Source organism: Chironomus tepperi, unplaced genomic scaffold, assembly GCF_022539635.2.
Source record: "Chironomus tepperi strain 1889 unplaced genomic scaffold, CSIRO-AGI_Ctep_v1 contig_99, whole genome shotgun sequence".
Lineage (NCBI taxonomy): Eukaryota > Metazoa > Arthropoda > Insecta > Diptera > Chironomidae > Chironomus > Chironomus tepperi.
Window position 1 is genome coordinate 37605 of NW_027226221.1, and position 27329 is coordinate 64933.

Genomic DNA, 27329 nt, shown 5'->3' on the forward strand with positions numbered 1-27329 from the left:
TAAAGAGAGTTCTAATGAGGAATTGGGGAAGCCCAAGCATCTTATCTGAAGGGTGGCAGCCCTACATTCAGGCTAGGAATGGTATGGCTTACAATCGACCTATTTCTGAACTCAACATGTACAAAGAAAGCAACTTCAGGAGTTCTAATGTTGAGGACAATTAAAAAATTGGAGCAACCTTATTTACCCTCCCGATTTTAGGATTTCCAATTTAAGAATAAATCCATAATACATCAGCAAAATGTCAATATATTTGCCATTTCAACTCGATTCCAAGAAACATTTTCTATTTAAATGCAAATTACTTTTATTTCCATCCTTTTAAATGTTTAAGTAGGATATTCATAGACTACATGTACATATATGTGTAAGAAATACCTCGTTAGATGGTTAGTATAAATTGCTTATGCCAATCAATCAATAGCCATCAACGTCTCATTTTCAAACATGTTAAGCTACTCCGATAAAAATTTTCTCATTTCAACTGTGTGTGGACGCTCAATGGAACATGGCAAAAGTAAACATTTTTTTGCAAATTCATTCAGTGCTTATTGAGATGCTAAGACACAAATTCTCACATCATTTTCTCAAGCAGCACAAAAAGCTCTGAAAAGAAAAATTGAGCAAAGATTTTCGACTTGAGTTTCAAGTTTTTTTTTCTTCTCAGTTTTTCATTCATTAGTTTAATCTCGAGAAGAACGGATGAACAGACTGAAAAGTTCGCGTGGCTGCTCGTTGTGCTGGCTGTGTGTGAGAATTAAGATATGATATTAAAATAGATGAAAAGTATATATTTTGTGACATTTTAAAATAATTAAACAAATTGGATGAAAATTTTGGGTATCTTGTTAAAGGAACTGATGATGATTTACGTGCCGTGATATGTTTATGTGAATGACATTAGTGAATATAAAAAGAATCAGTGAATTTTTTCCATAAGATATCAATTTCCTGTGTGGGATTTGAAGGAACAGTTTATAGAGTGTGAAGTGAAAATATTCATGATGAATTTTCAGTCATTCCTACACTCCTTCCTTGTTACAGGTAACAAATTAACTCGCATCTACGTTATGAGATTTTTCATTCATTTTTTTATAATAATTTATGATTATGAAAACTCATTGGGTAGCGTTAAGCACTTGAAAAATCTGAAAAAAGTTGTGGAGATCAAAATTCAGCTGACTCAAGTATTCGGACTTTGAAATTAATGAATTTCATTTCTTCTGTTCACAAAAAAATGTTAGTCATCTGGAGATGAATTAAAAAGTATTTTTTTTTATGGCAAATTCTTTGGAAGTTCTTAATGAATTGAGATGATTAAGATGCTGTGATTAAGATTTATTAATAATATTCAGCGATGAGATGCAGGCCTGCATTTCCTGTATTTTAGGTGCACAGGATTAACATTTTTGGCTGTATCTTATAGATCCTCCATGACCTACAATTCTGGACGAACCTTTTTTTCTTATAAATAAGTATCCTTTATTTATAAATTCCAATTTACGGTTCTTCTTATAAATAAGTGAAATATTTCGCCATCAAGTGAAATTCTGTGCAAATTTTCTGTGGCTAATTCATTGATTATATAAAATCAGAATTAAAATAAACTGAATATTTGGATAGATCCCGATGCAGACATACATTTCTAAGTATAATTTGTTGTATATAGATTCAGTCTGAGCTCGAAGTCGACTTGAATTTTATGTAGAGTCGAGTCGATCCAAGCCAACTTTCCCATACAAAATCTGAGTCGAACTCGAGCTCTGAGTTCAGTCAAAATCAGTCGACTAGGTGCCTGACTTCTTAACCAACTTGACGATTGCCACTTTTTCGCTGCATTTGACTCAGTGCCGTTAAGGTACCTTTCAGTTATTTTGACATCTGCTTGATGACTGTGTTATGCCGCTTAGATCAGTTTTAAAAAAGTCATTTGTGAATTATTCTTTAGAATTTCGAACTTACCCAGAATCTCTTCGTTCAGTAGTTGAAAGCTGTCATAAAAATCAATTTTTATTTAATTTACCCGAGGCACAATTTGGTGAGCATTTTTCGCCATAAAAATTTATTGTTTTACGTGTCGTGGTTTAATACGGTGACATTGTGGTCCTAGCAAATACGGTGTACTGTTCGGGTTAGAAATTAATTTTTTTCCAATCTTCATTTCTTAAATTACTTTCTTACTTATTTCGATGGCCGTACAGATCAACTGTGATCCATGGCCTCCTTCAGATTATGTCTAAAACTGGTTCTTTCGCCGGCTTCCGCCTGCCAATTGCCAATATCAAATGCAATGCTGACTCTATCGACAGCTTCCTTCCAGGAGTTCTTCGGTGTGCAACGAGTTCTCATTTCTTAAATACCGTCAAGTCAATTTCCGTCATGACAGCATTCCCTAACAGACAAAAAGACCATTTTTAGGTTTGTCTGTTAAGGTTTTGCACCTTAAAATATATACAGCAACGTGTCGGTTCCCTAGCAAACACGCTGTGCTGTTCGGATCAATCACTAATCAACCTCTAATCCCTCATCAGTCACAAAATTTCCTACTCATTTTCTGAATGAAATTTTTAAAATAACTGTGATGTGATATCAAAAGCAATAAAGTTAAATCCACCGTTTGACGAAGAAAATATCTTGATTATCAATGATCTAAAATTAACGCAAGATTTTTTATTGTTGTTTCACTCAAAACAAACAAGTTGTTTGATATGACAATTAAAAAGAATTAACCCGTGCTGCATGTTGTGACAAATCACAATTTTTGCAATAAAAATAAAGTCAAAAACAGCTGTTAGGTAGCTTATAAGGCATTTTGTTGTCATTTTGAGATTGAGCAGACCACACTGGTGTCCTTGTGAATGTCCCGATGGCACAATGCGCTATAAAAATAGTCAAAATTAGCCGTCATGTTACTGTCAGGGCAACATCGTTTAGTGTTGCAGCGACACACTGTTGCAGCGACGTAGTGTTGCTTTATCGAAATACGTTGTGTTGTTCAGGTGTCATGTCGCTCTGATAAGAATGTCAATGATTCTAACTATAAACAGCTTCAATTCTAAATATTAATGCATAATTTAAAAACAATTTACAACCATAAAAGCTCAATGAGCAGCAGTGCTATACTTATTAAAATTGAATTTGACATTAGAGTGCGATTCACCGCACATAATTGTAACCGATATGGTGTAATGAATTTATGACGAGAAATTTGTGGCAAGCGTTTGACATTGATCATCCATGCCTTCATCTTCTTTCTCACATTTTCAACGTCACTTGTGAATCAGATGTGAGAATAAAAGTGAAAACAGATGAAAATCTTCACATTGCAAAAATAGCATCAGTTAGTCATTTGCGTGGGATGAGATCGTAACACGAGTTATCTAGAAAAAGCACAATATTATGACTGAAGGTTTGGACGGCCAAACAGGTGTAGAATGCATTGAACATTCCATCCACACTAGATTTGACATGTCCACCTTCTCGAAACATTCACGGATTTAAAGAATTTTTCATTCACGAAAATTCAATTTAATTTAATTTATTAGCTAAGCGTGGAGATACAGCATCAATGACAGATATATGGATGAACATTTACACATTGTAGACTAGAAATAAATTTGCAGTTAAATTAATGCTAATCAGATACAGCTTCAAAATCACATGAAAATTAAAATTATAGGTTCTGGAAGTAATTAGCAAGTGATACAAAGTGTTCTTGTTATGACATTTAGATCTAGTTTGGAAGTAATTGACCCGATGATCACTTTGTCTTCGCATGGAAACCTCAATGTAGTCATCCAGACGCCATATTGACAGTAAGACACAAAGTTGACTTGACGGCACCGTGACGGCTGATTTTGATCCATTTTCGGTAGTATGCTGCTCGGGCTTATTGCTTAATCAGACATCCCGAGCGACACAATATGTCGCAATAAAAATATGTCGAAATCAGCAGTCGCGATGCTGTCAGGGCAACTTCACGTCTAACCGTCAATACTACGACATAGCTGTCTCCTAGCAATCCAGTTGTGCAGCTCTGGAAATGTTCAATCAAACCTCAAATTCTACTTCAATAAGTTTCATAACTCATGCATTATTCTTCAAAAAAACGTCACCGTGTGCCTTAAAAATGCATTAATTAGTTGCCTTGATCAAAATTAAATTCAGAAATTTGTGTGAGTGGACACTAAAAAGGCAATACAAATACGACTGATAATTTTTATGTCACAAACTTGTATTGCTACCAATTTTGTACATATGTATGTCCACTAGAACACAAACAGATCGTTTTTAGATTAAACAAGCAAATTGATCGTTGTTATGACTTAATTTGATTTTGTGGTCGTTTAGTTATGACGTATAAGATGTTTTATGGGAAAGTTTGAGGGTCTGGAGTTTAAGCAGGAATTGATCATAAATGTTGCTGATTTCGGAAATGGTTAATTGGAAACCTTATCATTCCTTCCTTGACTGTATGACTACCTTCCTATACATAAGGTAGTTCGGATTATTATTGGCTGTCCTTTAGCATATTCGTTCCTGCAAACTCGATTATCTGTCCTGTATTTAGCGGTATATGCTTGACATTTGATCAGTTTTGGAGTCAAACTTCGACTTGCAAATCCAGCAACCGTTCACCAATTACGTCTGTAAGAAATGACCTTTTGATACTTACAATGTACAGCACAGCTTTAATTCTTTTATTCGAATGACCCCTAAACAGATTCTTGACGTCATTTATTAAGAATACCTAACAAGATGCAAATGCTTAACATTTTTGATGAATTAAGCTGCAACTTATGATTAATTCTAATAAAACATTTAAGATAATAATATAGTACAAGTGTTATGCCTTGTACAGCTATATATACTTAAAATGCAAAACAATTCTCATGCATATTATCTCATCGTTAGTTGAGCTAATTGACGATTAATCGTGTAAACTCAATAAAATAATTCAATATGTTCAAAATGCCAGAAACCATATAAAGTAAAAGATTCGCCGATTAAATTAATTAAGGATGACGTATGCATCGAGTGCATTTTTACTTGATTCATGTCAGAAATACTTGTAATTTCAAGGATTTACATGTTCTGCTTTGATTATTTGGCTTATTTATTTGTGGCTGACTATAATTTGCCAACTTTCCATTTCTATAGTCAATATCTCAATTTACGTCATTTAAATTAGAACGGATTGAACCCGAACAGCACAACTTGCTCACTAAGGCACTGATGCGTCGTCGTTTTAATCGTTAAGATGCGAAAGTTGCTCTGACAGCAACATGCAGATAGTTCGGTGCTATTGATCCATCATTCGGAAATTGTCGCTCGGGAAATTGATCAAGATCAGTGGTGGGCTACACCAGTGTGCTGTCGAAATGGCTGGAAATGCCATGAGCCTATGCAGTGTATGCAAATTCAGTAAAGGCTGAGACTAATGTGCCGAAAAAACAAAAGATTGCTCACCACTGATCTGGATATTTACCTCCAAATCTTAGGGACATATGGACAGTCCAATACAAAATAACCTCAAAAATTCTGCATCATTTAACAAAATCAAACACATTTATGTGTAGGACATGTGGAATTCCAAAAATCTACTTTCTAAATAACTCAATCCCATACTGCCTCACTTAACAGCTAAGCTGAATTTACGGTTTCATATTTCCCGCATCATTTAGCTTATCAAATCACCTCAAAAAATGTCACAAAGTATTTTTTTCGACGCAATAAGCAGGCAATAAGCAGAAGAAGATACTCAAATGTGTTGATTAAAACAAGACTAAAATATGATAATTTTCAGCACATAATTTTGGTGATTTTGAGCTGTGTGACCCGATCGGCATAGATTTAAATGCTGTCGTGATGGCGACGAGGAGGCACAGTATACTTGGAACCAAGAAACAGCTAATGTTCGGAAGCAACTGAATTAGCTGGTGGATGCAACTTGGTTTTAAGTACACAGCCACCAAGTCGCCATAACAGCAATAGAATCGGATGGAAGGCCTTTTGTAATAACTTAGGCTCTTTACCAAGTTGGAGCATCGTTCCAGTGGTAGTAGTAGTAAGTCACCATGACGGTAACATATTAATATGCGCTGATCGGATAAATTTATCCAAAAAGCTAAAAAGCCTCTAAAGATTCAATTTTGGCGCGAAAAAAAAGAATTTTATTCAGTCAGTCGTACAGAAAAAGATGTGAGCATTTGATGCCAAAACGTTCGCACGACAGATTATTTTTAGTGAACAAATAACAGAAACAGAATTTATTTTGGTTATTTTTTTCTACTGTGTGATGAAAATTATGTCTGAAATATACAGAGAGGTGGGATAATTGGCAATACCATCGTCTCTATCTATTTCTCGTATAGCTGTATATATTTTATTCACGTGAATTTCCATATCAGTAACATTACTTTTGTGGCATTTAATTTGAATGCTCATATTTATACACATATAAGTGCCTATAAAGTGCCTTAATTTATGCAAATTGCATAATAGAAAACCCTCAAAAATAGAGTATAAAAGAGAATTTAAATGCTCGTTCTAGCTCGCTACTATTAAGAGAGAGAGGAAGGAAAAAAATATGAAATTTATTGGCTTGAGAAAAACTGTGACTGAATGACTGTATTTATGGGCTGGGTAATTTGTTTCATCTTTACGTAATTTGGAGCTCATTTTTCATGAACAAATGTTCAGATAAATTGGAAGTTGATTCTGGGGTTTGATTTTTGCCACTACTTAAGGTATTCCGAGCGGCAAAATGCGGAAAATTAAACGCTACGGTATCACAAGCGGTATTCAATGCTGAAAGGACTTGTAAAACATGAGTCCCCGAAGGAAAACATACTGTGTTGTTTGCCTTAAATTCGGCATTAACAGATTGTTTAGCCGGTTTTTAGCCGATCGGCTGAGAAATCGGCTAAAGTGCAATGTTAAGCCTGAAAGTTAAGCAAATATGGCACAGAATCCAAGTATTTCATACATTCTATTTGACTTAATGCTTAAAGGACTTGTAAGACATGTAAGGCCATATTCGATAATTTCCTTCAAAATATCCTGAGGCTTAGGTCTCGGAAGACATACTATGTTGAAATGGCAGAAAATGCGGCCCCAGCCCAGTATAACTCTAGGATTAGTCTAGATTTGATGAGATCTGATCTCAGGTCAGAGTCAAATTAGGGTCTCAAGTTAGGGCTGGGTTCGGTGGTTCAATATAAAAATTTTCTCCAAAAAAGCATTATTGAATCTTTCAGATAATATATGTGACTAGATTTCAAAAACTTATAGTAACTAGTGACAACTGGATATGGTTCAGTATACGATGGTATGATTTCCCTTATACACACCACTTTAGTAAATATACAATAGGTGTATGAAACTATTTAAACTCAACAAAGAGCAGCAAAATTGGTACAATAACTTCGAACCACTCTTTTCGTCGTAAAAAGAAACAAAATACAAGAAATTGAAACCATATCCAGTAGTTTGTACCGTTATGATGTCGTCAGAGTCAATCTTGATTCTTCCCATCTTGACCGTCAATACAGTGACTTATCGATGCCCTAGCGATCATTATGCGTATTCTTTGGGACACTGTTTCAGTCATGTGGTTATTCAGTACCTAATACTAGAAATATCTGCCTCTAATTTAGGTTTAAGTAACTTTCCATTGAAAATTTCGAGACAGAACTCATCTCTTAAATCAGCATCAAATTCCTCTATAATTTTTTACTTGAATTAAGTTCCACAGCTGATTTCAAGTTCAAAGTCTCATTTCCTCCTTCATTGTGATCTTGATTCTCATAATTTTTCTCTCTCTCCCTTGCCTACATTAAGGCATTGATAAAATTTATTGAGTTTACAAAACTGATCATAAATTGAATGCTAGATTTTAAATTGTCACAGTGTATTGTCATTGATCTTCAAATAAATGCTCGAGTTGAACTCATTTAAGTGCTGTATAAAAAAAGAAACGTGAATATGTCACATGTGGACAAAATAGGTGCGCCACGGCATTTAAAATTCTAAATAAAAATGATTTTTTTTTCATCAAATAGAGAATATTCACAGAATTTTGGATGTCGTATAGTCGATATTGCGTGTTCATTCAGGCAGACACAAAATTTTCTCTAGAAATGATTTTTAAAGACTTTCCATGTAAATTATTAAGAAGTGGACAGATTTTATGGCACACAAAAATTTTTGTAGTCCATTGACTTTTGTGATATATGTCTTCATGTGGATATCTCTGGTTCTGATCAAGAAACAGCAATAAAAATTTGTAATAAAATTATCAAAAAATTTTTTGAGGAAATGATGACGATTCCGTTTTTATTGATCATTTCAAGTTACTTCAAATAACAAAGAAATCCAGTTTTATGCCCTTATAATCTTTATTGGTTTATGCTGTCAGTGGTCATTTCCATTTCATTATTGATAAAAAATTTGATTTTCAATTAGTCGGTCACTAAAAGATTCCAGCCGGTCAATAAAATAATGTAGAAAAAGTTGTAAAATTTAATATTGTTATGACAATAAAATATGAATCAGTGCCGCACATGGAGTTAAGGAATAGACCCGAATAACACACGTTGGCTGGTTGATTTAATATCTGGTACTAGGTCGGCGGTACTCTAGCATTGAGTATCAAATTCGGCACCAATTCGAGTGGACGAAAATACGTTAGAACTTGTCATCAACTTGTCTACTCGGAAAATGAGTTACGCCAATCTGGAGCTGGATTTGTGATCGATTAACCGATTTGTGCTTATGGAGATTCTTTGGAGTTTCCGCAAAACTGATCGTAGGAGAGTTTTATGCTTCTTTCTCATGTTTGGAGTCTACTTTCTTAAATTACCGGAACAACAAGGAGCACATATCACAAAATTGAATCATGCTCAATTGTATTGATTGATATATTTATGAGCATGCTTATTTAGGCATATGCTCATTGTCTGCTAGGTAACTCTGTATTAATTAGGTAATTATGAGGAGTATGCTGATATTTATCAAAGATTTAGGCATACCTACCTTAGACCATAGACCAAATTGTCAGAAATCCATTGTGGATGTGCTTTCAATGGAGTCTGGACTTCAAGGCATTTCCATTGTAGATAGCCTAACAAACAAGCATTTGCTCAATGAGCATTTTACGATATCAATGATCATGCCCATCAGAACCTTAGGAAGTCTGCCCCAGAATTTAATGTTGTTTACAAAATCAGAAAAAACAGAGCATACATGCTCAAAAAATACAAAAACATTTCAAGGACCCTTTAAAACTTACACACTTACTTACCTCAAAAATGACAAATACTCGAAAACTCACAAAATGTTAATCGTCATCATTAGCATCGAAATTGTGACATCTGTGCTGCCAAGTTTTGGTTCACCTACTCAATCTCCATGATTAATGTGATTTTTATCACGTTTACTAATTAAAAGAAGTTAATTTCAGTTAGTTTGTTAAACATTTTTTCAACAACTAATTCATTACAAAGACAATCATGCTGGGCTGCTTGATACTGAATTCCTCTAAAATTCATGTAAAAATTAATCAAGCTTACAGCCATATCAATTCACAAAAAAGAGTAAATAACTTCATATCACGTGTAGATTTTGTTCTATTTTTATTAGACCTCGTAAATCATTGGATTCGCCGACTCTCAAAAGTATTTACCGATTTTGATGAGTTTTTCATAGAGAATTAAATCATTTTAGCTTAATGGGATGTAAAATTATTTTGATGTACGATTATTGGTTGAAGCTTTAAATTGAAACGATTTTTAATGACAAAAAATTTATGAATCTTGAAATTTCAATCTTCTTTTTGAGTTTTTGGCATGACTTTTTCCCATCAATATCAATAATACATTTTTGCAAAATTACGTGAATTTGACTGGGGGAATTCATCTATTAGGTAGCACAATCTTAGAAGGGGAGCTTAAGATTTAACCTCAAAAAATGAAAACGTCTAAAGGAGATCTTGTTGCGAGGGATGGAAGTCATGACTTTTTGACTATTTCTCGTTACATAATATGCGTACGATCCCTCTGCAAATCTCTGATTATTATTTTTGACTTTAGACACATGCTGCTTTATCTCCCAGAAAAATAAAAAATCAAATTTGAATGATATTCTCTTTGAAGCATCTTGGATCTATAGCAGAATCATCATAAAAGTCATTGAATCAAGTTATTAATTCTAAATTTATTCCAATATCAATTAAAATTAAAATCAAGATCAAGATCATTAAAGCAAAAATTAATCAAGCAAAAACAGTGATAATGAAATAATTTTTTGGTTTTTGCGTTACTAGGCTAAGTTAAGGATCTTAGATTCACCAGAACGACACAAGGTTTCATATGCTCAACAGACAAGTAGCAAGAGTTTGTACACAAAGCTGAGCATGGTCAATTATATTGACATAAGTAACTCATGACCATGCTCAATTTAGTCAGTATGGTGACTGTCAATTAAGGATGGTAGACATTTAGAAGCCACACTAAGTTCCAAATTCAAAAGATTCCGTTTTGATCTCATATGGATGTCAATTTCTTGTAAGATCTTCTAGTTATATTAAATGACCAAACTTAAAGTCGACTCGAATTTTGTCTGGAAAAGTCGATTGCAGCTCGTTCGTATCCGAAAAGGATCTGCAACTCGATCACTTGGGAACCGCTACGACTTTGTTTTAACGATAACATGTAATATTGTCCCAATGGCTCCATAACGGTTGATTTTGACCCATATTTACGACAATCAATGTTCAGTACATCGCATTTTCTGCTTGGAATATGAAATTCGGACGTAAAGACTTCAAGTACTTAAGAACCGTTAAGTTTAACTCGAAAGCAAATAGAAAGATTGAACTCCAGAAATGCTCAAAAATCTCAAAATTAATTTCCGCAATTCCTTCTTCAAACTCTTTAAATATTTTCTAAATTTAAAATTTCTTCAAATCTATTCTTATTATATTCCCATTAATTCAATTGAATTTAAACTTGCGAATTTTTCGATCCATTTGGTTTTAAAATTAACTAGCTTCCACATCATTTGACTTGTCATTTCGCATCAAAATAGAATATCATTCAAATGAGCAATTTCAAAGTTATATTGTTGTCTCATTGTAAGTTCCAATAGAAAAAGTTGCAGTCGATGACTGAAAGAATAGATCATGTCAAATAGTTTTATGAAATGTCAACGATTGCTCTTGATTGACAATTATTTTATATCTAGAACAAAATTGATTATGCAAGCCAATTAATCGATAAAGTATTATGATGTATCATGCGTAGATCTGATGGCAGTAAGACTAGATAAATATTACATTGTCACGAAAATAATCAAAATTCTATGAGCGTTGACACAACTGTCTCTCACGTACATAACTAAGAAATCAAATAGTTTAAAAATCTTGAGAGAATTTTAATTAAATTTCAAGGAGAAACGTGAGTCCATCATTCATTCTATGCTGTATAAATTGTTTTATTGTGACTGTCTTAATTAGAAATTTACAGTCGTATTTAAGTTGTTTGCTCTACAGAAACACAACATTGCTAATAAAAAAGTTATAGATCAGAAACAGACATGACTGTAAATGTATATGATCGCAAGTTCGAGGTCAATATTGATCTACATAAAAGTAACTGGATATCACCCACAAAATAGATCATTCTATTGTTTAATTGATAAACTTCATTTCTACACATAATTTGACCTTCGATCGAGACTTTATAGTTTTAGAATTGCTCCTGCAAAACATGATTATTGTTTCTGTTTGAACAGATGTTTTCGAGCAGGCTGCATTTTTGATTCAAAGACACAGCACGAGTTTTTTTAGACACGTCTTCTTGTTGAATCCATCTCTTTTTGGTTAAATGAAGATTTAATGATTGTACAGGAAACAATAAGCATTTCCAAAAGGTGCAATTACCTAAAAATCTATTATGTGCTTAGGTATTGAATAAGAATCTTGTTCTACGTCAAGAGCAAACATATAAAATATTGAGTTCCATTCTATTATACAGTTCATTGTCTTTCTATGTCGAACAAAAGTTACGTTATGTCATCTCATATAAAGTTTGCAAACATTCATTTCTTTTTGCAAAATGTCTCGATCACAGATGATTGATTGATTGTTGAATGACTTTTGGAAATATGACACTACCGCAAATTGTTTCAATACACATAATTGGCATTTGAAATTGGAAGTTGATTTTTCATTCTATTGGATATTTGTAAATAAATGGATGATGACAAATTTCATCTCAGATGCTGGAAATGATCTATTGAGCTGATCTATGGAGCTAATTAACGATTCCTATCGCTTACACATTATAAAATGTTGAGAATATATTAACGGTCGTTTGAAATTTAAATTTTGTTTCTTAATACAATTAGTAGATTTCTTAGTTGGAAGCCCCTCTTTTGCAATATTCAGTCTGTTTTTAAACTCCAAAGAATAAACATTACAGCTATTATTTGCAATCCGTAAGGAGTTCCTAATTACAATTACACTACAGATACAGTCAAAACAGAAGATTCAACGTAAACAGTACCAAAAATTATTATTTCCTACAATTGTTGAAACATTTATGTAATTAAACAAAACTTAAATCCAGATTTTCGGATGTTAGGTAAGGAAATTGAATAGTTTTAAAATCATTTCGATAACATTATTTTATGCTTAATAAGCACTTAATTATAGTACGTGACCCTACGCATGTAATCAAACTATTTAATTATATTAAAATCTTTTTGTTTACATTGAATCTTCCGTTTGCGTATTTACATTGATGTAGGTCAATCCCATTAAAATTTCTTTGAGGCTGTAATTTTACTTTATTTGACCAATGCTTTCAATTAGAGGCAAGAAAAATAAATAGAGGAAATTTAATGCGAAATCTTTTTTTGATATTAAAGGAAGAGAAGGGAAATAATGGTGGGAAGTGATCAATAACAGAACGATCTAAGATGTAAAATAATTAGACAGAGGAAAGAAAATGAAAATAATTTGGTAAATTGGTAGGAATTGGAGGTTGGGAAATGATGGCGAATTGGTACGAAAATAGATATTAAATCAGTGGTGGACAACCTGTTTGCTGCTAAAAACTATCGTGGTGAACAAGAACCGTAATGTGCAGTTACGATCGAGGCTTAAAACCGACAAAAACTGCATTAAATTTTAGATTTTTTTGCCATGAACTATATACAGTTATGCGGACGTTGTTTTGAATCCAGGAAAAAATCTGCCATCTTGAAAAACATCAAAACTTTTAAAATTTTTAGTTTTTCATGATTTTTAGCTTGGTTGCTTCATTTAAATCAAGATGTGTTGCGCAATCATTTAATCGAAAAAGCTAAACTAAAGCTTTAAGTTAGTTTTTTTCAAAAATTGTCCAGATTTTTGGTTTTGTTTTCACCACTGCATGAAAAACATAAAAATTAACTTTTCTTCATCTTTAATTACAATTTTTAGGGGTCTTTAAAACCTCGCTAATTTAAGTGGTGCCAAATCCGAAAATAAGATAAAGCAATTCCAGTAACGTTCATTACAGAGTCAAGTCATTCTGGTACCCTGTCGGTCATGTTGCACCATCTTTAATCGAGTACAGTCTTTACATAAATGACACTTATAAATATTGACCGAGTTACAATTTCGCGAAAATCATTGGACGACAGACTATAAAATTTCAGAGACACCAACTTGGCAGTGACTATAATTGGAAAAATAGTCATTTTTATAATGTTGTTAATCTTTCACACCAGATTATTGCTCCTCATTATTCTAGTTAAAGTAGGTTGATATCACAGACATAAATCACTCGTATTTTACACAGAAATGCAGTGCATTAAATACAGCAATAAACTGTTGACACGAGAAATGAAATGTTTGGCGGATTAAACTTTAACTTTTTGATGCACAATGTATTTTATTTTATAGATTTTTTTTATATCACTTTATTAAGAATGGGATGAGCCAAGTGAGGAGGAATTTTATAGTCCACATAAAGTTTTATGCTAGAACATGTAAAGAATTAAATAAATATTATTAAAGGTATCTTTCCTACAAAGTTAAAAGAGAAAATGTGTGACTTAACATTATGAAATATTTCTGCAACGGGAATTTCGAATTCATTTAAGAACCATTAATGTCAAAATGATCGTTCTGTAACCCAATAATACTTTTCCTGCTTTAATAAAATTAAATCATTTTTGTAGACGAGGAATCAGAACATTTTAATGACCAAAAATGACAAGCAATTAAATGTTAAAATATTTTTGGGATGAAAAGATAAATATCGGAACCGGGAAACAGTTTTACAACATTTTAGATACTTTTTGACCATCATTTTGTCCAATTATCTTGTTACTTAGTGATAATGTCCATGATAGTCAGTCATACTTTGCTGTCCGTAAATATCAATTATCATCCATGGCCTTTCTCGGATGGCGCCTTAAGTTGGTTCCATTACTGGCATCCGACTGCCAATTTCCAATATCAAGTGCAATGCTATCTCTATCGATAGCTTGATAGTCATTGATAGTAGTTTAGTAGTAATTATAAGGGCTTTGATCAGGTTCCTGAAATTTGAATTTGAATTTGCCGCTGATAAAACAAGTTCAAATAAGCTTTGATGAACTCTGATTACACATATTCAAAATTATGACAATTTGCCGTCAACACGGTGACTTGGCAGTGCTCTAGAGACTAAGTTGTTCAGTTATAGATGTACACGAACAGCATTATGCACCGAACTGCTTTTAGATAAAGATGCTCGCATAAAGATGGTTCGGAATCAGCCATCCTGGTGTCGTCAGGGAAACATTGCATCTTATCGTTAATACGGCAACATGTTGGTACCCCAGAGAACATGCGTGAGCTGTTCGGGATACATACTCCTCAAGTGCTACTCAAAAACATATTCAATTTCACTGTTGCCCAAAACTATCATAAGAGCATATCCATTTGATTATTTCAATCATTAAGTTTCAAAATATCATCAAAAAAATTTTGATTTTGATGTAATACACAAGAGCATCTTTCACACATCATAAGTGCCTGTAATTCCATCTCAAACATAAACATTCAGTTTTTAGAAGTATTTTCAATTGAAAATGATAAATTCACATCTTCTCACTTGTCATCAAGTTCAAAAAAGATGATGATTATGTTTATGAAATCAAGTCATGTACATTACTCATTGCCACACACAAGTGATGAAAAAATTGACTGTCATTAATATCAAATAAGAGTAAAATTTTCAAGAAGAAGTCCGAGACTTTTGACAAATTAACGATCATTGCTGAAAGGAAAATTAGCTAGACGATGCCAATAATGTTGTTTTTGCACATGATGCTTTTCAATTCACACTTCTGAAGTGTCGTCGGTTGCTAGAGTAAATATTTACTCAAAACTAACAATGATATGTCACTCAGATTTGTTATTGACTCTTTCTTTTACTGGAGTAGGTCAAGATGAGTATAGCTTGATAAAGTTAGCATTAAATTAAATGGTTTTACATCTGAATAAGGAATATAAGTTATGGTTCTATTTGAATTACTGCTTTAGTGGCATTTTTGGCTTGTGATCAGCTGAGCTGTCATCCAAAGACTGACCCTGACTGTGACTATCAAAACAGTCTAGCTTGTAGATCCAAAAAGAGTTGGTCGACGGCGATAAGCAAAATGCGTCGAATAGTATGACTACTGATGTTAGTAGGTGTCAATAGTCAACGGACGGATGTCATAGACACTGCTGGTAGAAGTTAGAAAGTACCCAAAGACAGCAGATTGCGAACTCTGGACCGAAAATTTGCAGTTATTGCATCAACATTATTTAAGGTTAAAAACCATGAATTATATCGATGTTTCAATATCAGCGATCATTACGTAATCAATGAAGTGAAACATAATGGAAGCTGATTAGAATCTATTAAGTCATAACGTACAGAGAAATGCTCTCTTTCAGTCTAAAATCATGATTAATTGACATTTGTTTTCATTATGCAATCAACAGCGATGCTAAAACAACAATTATTATTCATTTACGTCTTTTGGGGTCGATCATAAAATGTAGGAACATCAACAATTTATGATATGTGCTGCATCGCCGCAATACGTCGGATAATCGGTCGATAGCACAAGTCGGATAAGCGATCCTAAATCCTGAATTAGGGTAACGTTACTCTGAGGAAAAGATAAAGTAGTCTTAATGCAGTGTGAGCTCTAGGAGCGTGACTGTGGGTTGGTACTGGATTTAAACCGAGTCTAGCACCATGTCAGAATCACGACGGCTTTTGGCGAAATTTTCGATTGATTAACCTATTTGTGTTAATCAGAATAGTGCCAAGACTTACTGTCGTTATTCAAAATTGGACGTAATCTACAAACGATCCCACTCATTTCCACTTAAATCATTTATGAAATTGATACAAATCGGCTATGAAACACATGCTTATAAAAATCTAAATGCATGAAATGTGATTTTTTCCACGGGTTTTCACTTTCCATTCTCAAATATGTACAATATTCAAATGGAATCGATTGGACATGTTTGTCTGAATAATGTATAATAAATGAATTTTTATAGCTTCTGGTGAAATATTCTCAGTGATCATTGATACGAAAAAAAAAAATCTGAAAACTGAAACTCAAATTGAATGCAGAACAGCACGAAAAAAGTATTTGAACAGCAAATATAGAAAAAATATAGATGGAGGCAGTAACTGAATAAGCACGTTTAAAACACAATGAAGTCTTGACATACTTCTATAAAAAATATATTCTACATTTTCATTCTAGGGAAAGATCAAGTTACTATTTTTGAATGAATTTTGTGCACTGCAAATGAGATGAATACACAAAAGAAGGGATGATTACAATGCGGTACAAATCAATCGTTTAGATCTTAATTTTAAAACAATTTTCAGTTTCTGTAAATGTGAGAAAAACGTGAGCATTGAATGTAGCAAGTTGTTCAATCTTAAAATACCGAGATGTAGAAAGAAAACATGTACAAAATCAGATTCTTTTCGTTCAAGTTCGAGGTAAAATTTTATAATGTACACTTGTAAACATTCAATATTGTGTACACAGCGAATGACTCACTTTAAAGTACATTAATTGATATTTTAATTCTCATTTTCGATGTATTTTTAGATACCAAGGAAGTGCTTTTTTTTTGCAAAAATTGACTGTTGTTTTAGTTATAAACAATTTGTAGACCATTTCATTTACTATAAACATTGAGGGGTCGTTTACAGTTGGTGAAATTAATGCATTTATTATGGCCAAGTAGCACAAATCGGTTAATCAATCAAGAATTAGGCCATAAGCTGGTATTGACTCTAACTCTGACTAAGTGTCGAATTCAGTTTAAATCTGACACCATGCCAGAGTCATGCCTGTTTGGGGCATCATGCCAGAGTCATACCTGTCTGGTGCCGGATATCCGATCGATTATCCGACTTGTAATATTCGAGAGGATTCGCCGTGATTAGATTTTGTTAGTTAACGAAAGAAATTTACTTGACCTTAACGGTCAAACCTAGACTCAGTTTAAATTGAGTTCATAATCGTTAAATTTTGAAATTTTCAAAATTGAGGAACTGACTCAAATAATTATTTTAGAGCGTTTATTCAGATAACTTCTGTCCGGATTTTACCCAATATCTGGATATTGAGGCATAATGTTTTTTTTTGCCATATTGACGTTTTGAGATCAGTTTCTGGTAGGAATCGAACCCATGTCCTTTTATAAGAGTGATTTAGATATCCGGTCTGTTGCCTAACTACTCGACCACAGAAGTCTTACTCTAGCACTGATTGATTCACCTTTATATGGATCGATACGCTAGAGTCCACTCGGCTCATATACCACAGATCAGTGGATCGTCAAACTATTCGCGATGCATCTAAAATCGTGTCGCATATCATATTTTGAGAAACGCTTCTTTAAAGAATCTCATGTGGTGATATGCCTTGGTCTTATTACGTTCGTAATAATTTAAATGTTTGCAAGCTTCTTGTTCATTTTGCAGTTAAAATAAACATTTCAGACTTGGAAGGTGATTTGAATATGAAATTTAAATATTAGATAATTTAGCTTAAAACAATTCCATCAAGCCAGACAAGAAGAATCGATTCATCCGAGAGTTTTGTTTAGTTTATTTCATGCACGAGTAAATCTTATCTTTAATTTACATATTTTCTACTTCATTATTAATCCTTTATTTATTTTTCTCGTACATTCCTCAAAAAATATTTGACTATCTATGTCTGTTAAGAAAGTAACTAAAAGAATGCATTCCTCCCTCGAATAGATAACAACGATCATAAAAATAAAACATACAATTAAGAGAGAAATGTAAAGAAAAACAAAAAAAGAAGGAAACATTAATGTATGCACGTAAAATATTTAACTTTCCTTGTTGTCTTGTAACGTCTATTCCTTCTTATTTCTGTTTACTATGCATTCACACGTTATTAGTGTACATTAGTGTATATATTAGTGCAATAATAGTTTATTACAGTCAATAATTTCCTTGGGTATTTATTTACTTTTTTTAAGGAACAAGACATTTTACTTTCAAACGTGATGATTCATAAAGGATGTCTATTTTTTATACTTTTTCAAGGTCTCTCAAAGCTAAAAATTGCATTTTAAAATTTCTTTAGATTGTATATCTTCATGTCGCTTGAAATAATTGAATGTCACAGTCTTTTGATGTCTATCTTTTGTAAGATTGTTGGTGTAATTTTGCAGAGAAATGCTAATGGAACTCATTTTGACTAATTAAAGCATTTGAATTAGAATTTTTGAATCTTCAGATCTGCCTACATATGTTACAAATGTTATTGCAATTATCTTCTTCAAATATCGAATTTTAAGACTGTGGGTTTGTTTTGAATATTTTGGAATTTTGTGATAAACAATCTTTGTATCCATAGTCATGTAGCAAAGGGAAGTGATGGAGTATGGGATAGTAGTAATGTAACAGGGGGCAGCGATGAGACAGGGGGCAATGATTTAGCAGTGGACATTTATGAAACAGGGGGCAATGATGTAACAAGGGACAGTGATATAGTACAGGGCATTAATGATGCAAGATGGAGGCAATGACGCAAGGGGGCAGTGATAAAGCAAGGGGCAGTGACTAAGAAGGGGGCAGTGATGAAGCAGAAGGTAGTGATGTAGCAAGGGGTAGTGATTTAGCAGAGGGCAGTGATGTAACAAGAGGCAATAATGTATCAGGGGGCAGTGATGTGGCAGGGGCAGTGATGTACATGGGGGTAGTGATGAAGCAAGGGGCAGTGAAGTAGAAGGGGACAAAAAAAAACAGGAGACAAAGATGAAGCAAGGGGGAAATGATGGAGCAGGGATAAATGTAGCGGAAGGGCAATGATACGGCAGAAGACAGTAATAAGCAGGGAACAGTGATGTAGCAGAAGGGACGGGGATTGAATATAACTCTTAATGATAAAATTCTGTACAGGGTACCTAAATCCCTTGATAAGTTTCTATCAGTTCCATCAAAAAACTCACAGATAACTGAAAAACAGTCAGTTATTAAGGCATGACTCAGAAAAACATTTACCTAATCTTCAGTTGTCGCAATTATTTATCTCACAAGACCTTTCTACAACTCTAATGACTCATCATATCTGTAAAAATTTATTTTTTTACTAAATCATGAACTAATTCAATCAAGATTTATTTCCGTTTGAGGCACCCGTATAATGAAGGACCCGACTAAGAGGCCATCCAATTATCTCGAAAATCTCATTCATTGACAAATTTCAATTTATTGTAACAGAAGAAATGGTCGCTGACCTTTAAAAAGAGATTCATTAATATGGCAATTTATGGAGTCCATTTATTTGGTCATGGAATTTACATTGATTTATATTTTTATGGGAGGTTTTAAGGGAATGAAAATTAACAAAGAATTTTTAGAATGACCAATTTTCTTTTCCTATTTTATTTATAGCATGTCTGTGCTTAGTCATCGTAAATGTTACTTTTGCCGGCAGTATTCATGGTATAAATAGATTTAAATGTGAAAACAGAAATGCAATACAGGTAGAAAATATAACATTGACCTTAATTCCTTTCATCTTCATGCATGCACACGTGATAAAATGTTTCCCAAATTCTTTTACAGAAATTCCAAAATGAAAAGGAAGTGGCTGAAAGACGAAATCGAATTGAGGTATTAAGGAATGAAATGCGTGTCAGATCATCACAGTCCCATGAAATTGATGCATATATTGTGACAACATATGATGAACATCACAATCATCTCGACGACGATGCCGAAGGAAGACTTAAATATATATCAGGATTTACCGGGCCAATTGCTTATGCTGCGGTATGTTGATAAATTGGATTTTAATGCTTATAAATCAGAGTATTTAAAAAGAATTTGTGTCATCATCGTGTGTTGATGTTGACGCAAGCTTTGAACATCTTCTTGTGTCTTTTTGTGTATATGACATGAGCGCATGGTATAAGGGTCGTGCCTGAATGTCATATGTCAGTTAATCGATCGATAATTCGGGGCTAGGTTGACGTGACTCTTTTTTGATGGCGACATTGGCTTAAATCCGGCATTAGCTCGGCATGGTGTCGGATTTAAACGAAATTCGGTGATAAGTTAGAGTCATGCTGACCTGGTGTCGGATATTCAATTTATTATCCGATTTGTGCTATTCTGGGTGGACTCTTCTTATTATAAATCATTTTTTAAAGCCAGTATTGGCATATACAGTTTGTACTGAAGTTACCCCTTAGATATAGTCAACAACATTACTTCATACGTCTAGGTAGATGATTCATAGTATGATTTACAGTAAAAATGCAAATATATAGTATTTAAATACCCAAACAGACCATAAATAAACCAAAGAACTTATAAAAAGTGCGCTAAAGCAGAATAACACACATACCTAAAAGAAGAAAATGTCTGGCAATTTTATGTCGTCATAATACATGAAGGAAAGAAGAATCAAAAAGTCTTATTAATGGCACTCTCACACGCTTTTCAATGATCTAAAATTTCTGACTGATTTTATATTTTTAGATAACATCAAAATCAGCTGGTTTATGGACTGAATCAAAATATTTCGAGCTTGCCGATCGTGAGTTGGACTGTGAATGGAAAATATTTGATATTTCGGATGATCCAACGATTGGAATGTGGCTTGGGGTAAAATAACTCAAATTTTTAATGAACCTTAATTAAAATGATTATTTCTGCAGAAGCAACTACCTGAAAATTCCTTTGTTGGTGCTGATCCAAAGACAATTCCACATCAATTATGGTTTGAATGGGAACGAGACTTAAATCGTGAATTCTTAAGCTTGTCGAAAGTAAAGAATTTGATTGATATAATTGGAGAATCGAGCGTTACATCACCACGCGATTACAAAATCAGAACACAAAATTCAACATTTTCAGGTTTATCATGGCATAACAAGACCGAAGCATTACGTGATATATTGAGAGCGCATCGATTCGATGCAATGATTGTCACATCACTTACTGAAATTGCATATTTGCTGAACCTTAGAGGCGGTGACTTCCGTTATGTTCCTGTTTTTAAAGCGTATCTAATTGTGACACATCGGGAAATTGTTCTTTACACGAATCGCACAAAAGTGTCAATTGAAGCGGAATTAATGATGAATTTTGATAACAAAACGAATTCATGCTTTAAGCAGAAATGTGTAATGTGAGTGTCGGAATACATGTTTGCTCATTGTGTAATGGATAATCATCATTATTGCTTTTATATGTATCATGTCTCCCCTTGTTTTTAAATGTAAAATTTTCATTTCTCGCTTGAGGGAAATTTTTCAGGAAAATTTTTTAATGATTCATTCATGCTTTAGCAATTTAAGCGAGAGACAATGATTGACATTGAAAATTAGGGTTTGATTATGCTTATTATGGTTTTGATGTCTATGATTAGAGTATAGTAGTTACAAAAATCGGATATTTAAGTACGTCAAAAATGATCTATTTATAACAGTGGTGGGCAACATTTTATATTCGAGGCACACATTGGTGGTTAGCCTCGATTCATGCCTCCACATGAAAAAGATTCATGCCTTTTGGCATGTGCACCAAAACATAAGTTGTTCACCACTGTCTTTAATGATCTATTTAAGAGACATAAATTTACATTAGTCATAAAAGATGTCCAAAGCATACCCGAACAGCGCACCATGTTTGCTAGGGCATTACTGCACCGCAGTATTCACAGTAAGACGCAAAATTGCCTTCACTGGATTGTGACACTGGATTTCGGTCCATCTTTATGATGAGCCTTAACATACAAAGAGCATGCTTACATTAATGAGTATACTCAGAGTATGCTCTTTGTCTGTTAGGGGAATAATGCCTTTCGCCATATTGTGCCGCTCGGGATGGAAGCTATAAAAATATTTAAAGGGGGGGAGCATAAAATGATTTAAAGTTTCGACAATTTTCGTAACAATTTAAATTAATTGAAAAAATTTTATGAATCACAGATGATAATCAATTAAAAAATTGTGCTTGATACTTAAAAAATTTATGGCTTGTTTGGATCTATTATTATTCATTAATGAAAATTCTCCATTCCTAACTATGAAGTAATGGTGCACTTGCATGACTTCAGTTTAAAATGGAAAATTTATCCCCTCTTTGAAAAGTAAACCCATCTCAATTAAATATTTTCATCTCTTCCTACACAAATAATTTTTGCACATTTATATCCCTGCTATTATTGGGCAATCCATAAATTTTAATTTTCGCACCCTCAAAACAAAAACTAAACAATAATGGATGAAAACTTTATTTTTTTTAATTTATGGACATAGAATCAAACATTATAATGATATTTGGAAGGATTTACGAACATTCTCAACGAGTTGGAAACGTATTCTAATGCCATCAATGAACAATTTCGATTTGGGGGTCTCGGAGGCTATTTATTCATCAGTGAACCGGGAAATTATACATGAACGCACCTCACCGATTGTTTACATGCGTGCACAAAAGAATAATGTGGAGAGAGAGGGCATGAGACATGCGAATATACGTGATGCTGTGGCGTTATGCGATACATTAAGTTATTTAGAGGAACGAGTATGTCTCTATTATGCTAATTGAATTTTCATATTTTTTTAACTTTATTAACTCAATTGAATTGTACATTTTATTATTCGTATCATGTCTAGTATATGCACGGTGATCAATGGACGGAATCTTTACTTGCACAACAGATTGATAGGCCAAGACATGAACAAAATTTAAATCGTGGATTGTCATTCAAAACAATTATTGCTTTTGGAAAGAATGCTGCCAAAGAATATTATTATCCAACAAACTATTCAGATGCTGAAATTACAAATACAAATTTATTATTGATTGATTCTGGTGGTCAATATCTTGACGGCACAACATCAATAGCTCGAACTATTCATCTTGGTGTGCCAACTGCTGAACATAAACGAGCCTATACAAATGTTCTAATGGGAATGATTAGACTTTCTATGCTGGCATTTCCTGAAGATTTGAAACCATCAGAAATTGACGCTTTGATAAGGGAGCCATTGTGGACGGCAAAGCAAGATTACCCACATTTATCGGGCTATGGAATTGGATCGTATTTAAGTGCTGAAGAATGTGAGTTGTGAAAAAATCAAATTCTATTGTTCTAGATGTTTTTGAGATTTATAGACAGTGTGACTTTTTATCAGAGATGGATTTCGGGGAATTTGATGGACACAATGCTTATATTGATAAGTATAATAAGAGGAACTCCCTTACGGATTTGATAAATGTGATGTTTATTCTTTGAAATTCTAAATCAGACTAAATGTTTACATGAAGGGGATTGACAACTTTAAAAGGGGTCTAACAACTTAAAAAGGGGAAAACAATTTATTGTAGTTTAGAAATATAATTTGAATATTAAATGACAGTTAACATATTTTCAACTGATTTTAATTATTTGGTTGATTTTTCGGGTGATTTCAGCCTTAATCGAGTAACTTGTCCCCACAGATCTAACAATCAATATTAGATCTAATGATTAAATTTCAATTTCCATTAGTAACTGAACTATTATACTTAAATAAATGAGTTTCCATTTGTACACGTCACAAAATATTTAATTAATCAGATTATGCTAAAAATTAATTTGAAATCCCACAACAACAAATTCTTTACAACCCATAAACATCAACATTTATTGTGACATCCAATTAAATTGATTAAATTTCTTGTCTATCCGTATCAACATTCAACAAATGTTCAACACCCAAGAATCCCTCTCTGAGAAAATAATATGACAATAATGTCGATAAATTTATTGATTGCCCAATATTCAGTCAGTCACTTTACATGAATGCTATTCACATGCTTTCATTAATTTTATTAGATAATTGAATTAAATCTCATGAATATTTCTCTTTTTTATGATGATTCTTTCGAAAGATTTCATTTTTCACACTCGATTTCTTCTTCTTTTTTACAGCTCCGATCTACATTTCATACACAACAAAGAATAAATATTCACTCAAAGATGGATATTTCTTCACGGTTGCACCTGGTTATTACAAACCCAATGAATTTGGTATTCGACTTAAAAATGTATTTGAGGTTGTTAATTCGGATCGGAAGGGATTTTTGGAAATTCGTGTAGTATCGTTAGTGCCATTTGAGACTAAATTGATTGACAAAACGATTTTGAGTCTTAATGAAGTAAGTTGAGTCCCGAATGACGCAAATGAAGATGGCCTCTTTGTGGAGACCAAATAGGGATCTTCTTCACTTGTGTTACTCGGGATTTTGGTTCCACAAAATAAAATTGTGACTATTTGATATTCTTATTCTCTTTTGTGTCTATTAGAAAAAATGGCTCAATCAATACAACGCTAGAATTCGTGAGGTTGTTGGCGATGAACTTAAACGTCAATTTAAAATGCCAGCATTTTACTGGCTAATGAATCACACTGAACACATTCGAGAATATCTCACGGAAGATGAATATCGCAAGAGTAGTTCTCATAGATTACAATTTAATCTCAATTATCTTATAATACTTACACTAATCCTGAGATTAAAATCTTACATCTATTAAGAAACAATTTCACTTCTTTTAGAATTAAAAAACTTTTAATTGTTAATAAATTGATGCTGTTCAAGAACCTTTCGCTTTCTAATGTATTCAGTCAATTGCGGATGCATGTATTGTAAATGAAATTTAGTTACCTTTTTATACAAAATTTGAACAGTTCTTATTTTACGTACACAGTTGCTTTGATGTTTGAGGAGTCATTAAGATAGGGGACTGTTTTGTTAAAGATGCAGTTCAAAAGTCAGAACTAATATATAGCAGCTAAATGTTTGTAGAGGAAAATCTTAAGTCACAATTTTGAATCTAGATCTTCAATCGGCTTTGGAATGCTCTTTTCCGTTCTCAAGTATGTTTTGGATGGACTTGAAGTGCCTAGTCAGATGCATACACACTAATACTTAATTTTTGAGCGATATACCCTAAAAGATGATGACCGTACTCACCTAAATGAACATACTCTTGAATATTCTCAATCAATATAATTAAGCATGCTCAATTTTGTGAGATCTTTGTCTGTTCGCGACATATACATTCATTAGAATCTTTAAGCACATCCAATGGATATTTAAAACGGGATTTGTAGGTTCTTTAAAAACCTTGAGGACATTTGGCTTCACTTTGTAGAAAAATGGAAGTCAGAGATTCCAATGTCCAATGATTCAATGACATTAGAGGTATAATGAAGACTAATTAGGCGTTTAGTAAAAATGAGATGGAAATTCAATTGAAGCATATGGAAATGTTGTCACCAAGGCTACGAGGAGGCATCATCTTTAGAACCAAGTGGCAGCCAATTGGGAAATTTAGTTATTTATGTCAAGTGGTTGTCACTTGATTCCAAATATACTTCTGCTTTGTCGTCTTGGTGTCAACTTTTCATCATGTGTCGATCTGGAAAGTTATGAAGCATACCTTGATCATTTTCTGCTACACGTCATTTGTGGACGAGAATGACTTTTTCCTCAAATTTCCTCACAAAATGCAACTTTCTGTTACCAAAGCATCAAGTCACAAAAACACAAAAAAATTAGACTAAAAGAATCTTAATAAATTATAGCCATTCTCATCATCATAAATGTAATCCCTTAGAAAATTTTCCAAAAAAAAGAAGATATGTAGAATGAAAAAAAAAACTCTTACTTAACTTTAAATTTAGATTAGAAAGGCCAGGAAGAGAAGATATGTAACATAAGTATATGTATAAAAAAATCCCAAGTGATGCTTTCATTATAATTTATTTATTTCTATTTTCGTTTTGAAATTATAATCTTCGATGTTAATGTATAATATTGTAATAGTTTGGAGAGATACATACCTAGGCACAAGAATAAGGCAAAAGAAAACTGATGTAAAAAATAATAAATTTGAAAATTTTAAAAGATAAAATTGAGTTTTTATGTTCGTGTTCACGGGAAATTTTCGGTGCTATTAAGGAATATTTAACATTAGTACGATCAATTAAGATGCACAAATGTGTCACATGACTTGTGACTTGTAACTTGTGCCACAATGAGTTTTTGTATTTTAGTAACTTAAGGGCATCAATTGATGGAATTTTGGAGATGGAATTTCAGAAATCAAATTAGATTTTATGGACTGCTTGAGGAGAAACAGACCCGAGTGACACAAATTAATCAGGCTCCGCAACGTTAGGATACACGGATTTTTAAAATTTTTTAGTAATTTCTTACTAACTGCATTCATGTTCCTCTGTGGAACTTAGGTTTCAAAAAAAGGCTTTTCATCAGACTCTGTTGCTGGATCTGTTAACTAGTTTGTACAAATTCTCTGTCCGCATGATAAGCTGTTATTCGTTCATCATTGTTCTGCGTCAAGTATGTAGCTTCTGGGGCTCCTGGTCGCCATTTGCCTTATCGATTCCATTCAAGGGCTGTGGAGCAAACTTGTGTTTCTGACCCAGCTAAGACATTTTCTGTTGTATTTTTCGACATTTAATATTGATTTGTTGGACATGCTATGAGCCGTATCGAATGTTCCATTTTGTTCGAGGCTTATCACCAAGGTGTGCCGCGAAAATAAAAGATTGCCTGTGTATATGAACTGTATTAACACAAAATGGAAGCCGTCTAAATTTATCAGCCAAATGATTATGCGGAGTCAATAAAACTCCTTTGCGGTGCATCCTTTATTTATATCGCTCGGGAGTTGACAATGATCAAATCAAGAAT

General features: G+C 33.3%; 1 protein-coding gene across 1 annotated transcript; it reads left to right on the top strand.

Moving 5' to 3' along the window:
• The first annotated feature begins 847 nt into the window (after positions 1-847).
• LOC139087087 (xaa-Pro aminopeptidase ApepP) lies at positions 848-25450 on the top strand. Its single transcript, XM_070635780.1, has 9 exons — positions 848-1044; positions 20001-20092; positions 20175-20381; positions 21093-21218; positions 21272-21744; positions 22877-23144; positions 23237-23684; positions 24538-24764; positions 24913-25450. Exons 1-9 carry the CDS (start codon positions 1002-1004, stop codon positions 25141-25143), a joined length of 2115 nt encoding a protein of 704 aa, XP_070491881.1. The 5' UTR covers positions 848-1001; the 3' UTR covers positions 25144-25450.
• The last annotated feature ends 1879 nt before the right edge of the window (positions 25451-27329 follow it).